This window comes from Chrysochloris asiatica, unplaced genomic scaffold (genome assembly GCF_000296735.1).
Source record: "Chrysochloris asiatica unplaced genomic scaffold, ChrAsi1.0 scaffold00050, whole genome shotgun sequence".
Classification (NCBI taxonomy): Eukaryota; Metazoa; Chordata; class Mammalia; order Afrosoricida; family Chrysochloridae; genus Chrysochloris; species Chrysochloris asiatica.
The window spans coordinates 3,457,269-3,459,422 of record NW_006408568.1 but is presented as its reverse complement, the minus strand read 5'-3'; the positions used below and the strand labels follow the sequence as shown (position 1 = coordinate 3,459,422).

General features: G+C 52.0%; 1 protein-coding gene across 1 annotated transcript; it reads left to right on the top strand.

Moving 5' to 3' along the window:
* Positions 1-359: 359 nt before the first annotated feature.
* On the top strand, positions 360-1,925 carry KCNA1 (potassium voltage-gated channel, shaker-related subfamily, member 1 (episodic ataxia with myokymia)). Its single transcript, XM_006862671.1, has one exon. The coding sequence runs from the start codon at positions 391-393 to the stop codon at positions 1,876-1,878; it is 1,488 nt and encodes a 495-aa protein (XP_006862733.1). The 5' UTR covers positions 360-390; the 3' UTR covers positions 1,879-1,925.
* The last annotated feature ends 229 nt before the right edge of the window (positions 1,926-2,154 follow it).

Genomic DNA, 2,154 nt, shown 5'->3' with positions numbered 1-2,154 from the left:
GAGCTGGCCCTGCATCCAGTCCTAGGAGGGCTCGCTGAGGAGAGGGGAGGCCTGAGTGACCCCCGCAGCAATGGCCCGGTGCATTAGAAAGGCACTGCGTTAAGGTGCCTCAGAGCAAAAACCCCAAAACACCCAACCCAAACAAACCAACCCCAAAACCCACGACGAGGGGGCTTACAAATTGAGTCACGGCGGGGTGGAGGGGAAAGTAACAGGAAGCTAAGTCCAAGATCTCTTTTGACCTCTGGGCTTTGAAGCCCCTCCCCTTGAGCGTGGGGGAGACTCACACTCCGGTGGGGGGGGCGCTAGGGTCCCCCCCACCCCTCTTCCCTTGCTCTTTCCCACCCCCGGCCCTCTCCTGGCCTCTCACTCCTCCACCCGGCTTCAATCATGACGGTGGTGTCTGGGGACAACGTGGACGAGGCTTCAGCCGCGCCGGGCCACCCCCAGGATGGCAGCTACCCGCGTCCGGCTGACCACGATGACCACGAGTGCTGCGAACGTGTGGTGATCAACATCTCGGGGCTGCGCTTTGAAACACAGCTCAAGACCCTAGCGCAGTTCCCCAATACGCTTCTGGGAAACCCTAAGAAACGCATGCGCTACTTCGACCCGCTGAGGAATGAGTACTTCTTCGACCGCAACCGGCCCAGCTTCGATGCCATCCTCTACTACTATCAGTCCGGGGGCCGGCTGCGGAGGCCAGTCAACGTGCCCCTGGACATGTTCTCCGAGGAGATTAAGTTTTACGAATTGGGCGAGGAGGCCATGGAGAAGTTTCGGGAGGATGAGGGCTTCATTAAGGAGGAGGAACGCCCCCTGCCTGAGAAGGAATACCAGCGCCAGGTGTGGCTTCTCTTTGAGTACCCCGAAAGCTCAGGGCCGGCTCGGGTCATCGCCATCGTCTCAGTCATGGTCATCCTTATCTCAATCGTTATCTTTTGCCTGGAGACCCTCCCAGAACTAAAGGATGACAAGGACTTCCCGGGCACCATCCACCGCATCGACAACACCACGGTTATCTACACTTCCAACATCTTCACGGACCCTTTCTTCATCGTGGAAACTCTATGCATCATCTGGTTCTCCTTCGAGCTGGTGGTGCGCTTCTTTGCCTGCCCCAGCAAGACGGACTTCTTCAAGAACATCATGAACTTCATCGACATTGTGGCCATCATCCCCTATTTCATCACCCTAGGCACCGAAATAGCTGAGCAGGAAGGAAACCAGAAGGGTGAGCAGGCCACTTCACTGGCTATCCTCAGGGTCATCCGCTTGGTAAGGGTTTTTAGAATCTTCAAACTCTCCCGCCACTCTAAGGGCCTCCAGATCCTGGGCCAGACCCTCAAAGCTAGTATGAGAGAGTTAGGGCTGCTCATCTTTTTCCTCTTTATCGGGGTCATACTGTTTTCTAGTGCAGTGTACTTTGCAGAGGCGGAAGAAGCTGAGTCGCACTTCTCCAGTATCCCCGATGCTTTCTGGTGGGCGGTGGTGTCCATGACCACTGTAGGATACGGTGACATGTACCCTGTGACAATTGGAGGCAAGATCGTGGGCTCCTTGTGTGCCATCGCTGGTGTGCTGACAATTGCCCTGCCCGTACCTGTCATTGTGTCCAATTTCAACTATTTCTACCACCGAGAAACTGAGGGGGAAGAGCAGGCTCAGTTGCTCCACGTTAGCTCCCCTAATTTAGCCTCTGACACAGACCTCAGTCGCCGCAGCTCCTCTACTATCAGCAAATCTGAGTACATGGAGATCGAAGAGGACATGCATAATAGCATAACTCATTATAGACAGCCCAATATCAGAACTGGCAATTGTACCACAGCTAACCAAAACTGCGTTAATAAGAGCAAGCTACTGACCGATGTTTAAAAAAAACCAAGCAAGCAAACCATCAAAAAAGCCCCACTTAGCAGCTTGAAAGACTTAAAAAGACAAAACAAAACTCCTTAGTGACAGACCCATGTCACACGTTGTAGATAACTACTAAATAGTCTTTGAATGCTCTATATAACTGTCAATGCATTGTTGCATTGCAAATCTTTAGTGTGGCGAACCAGAAGCTTTCAAGATCCATGAAAAACAACAACAACAACAACAACTATTTTCATTTTATTTAAAAATGGAAAAGGAAAGAGTATTTTCTAA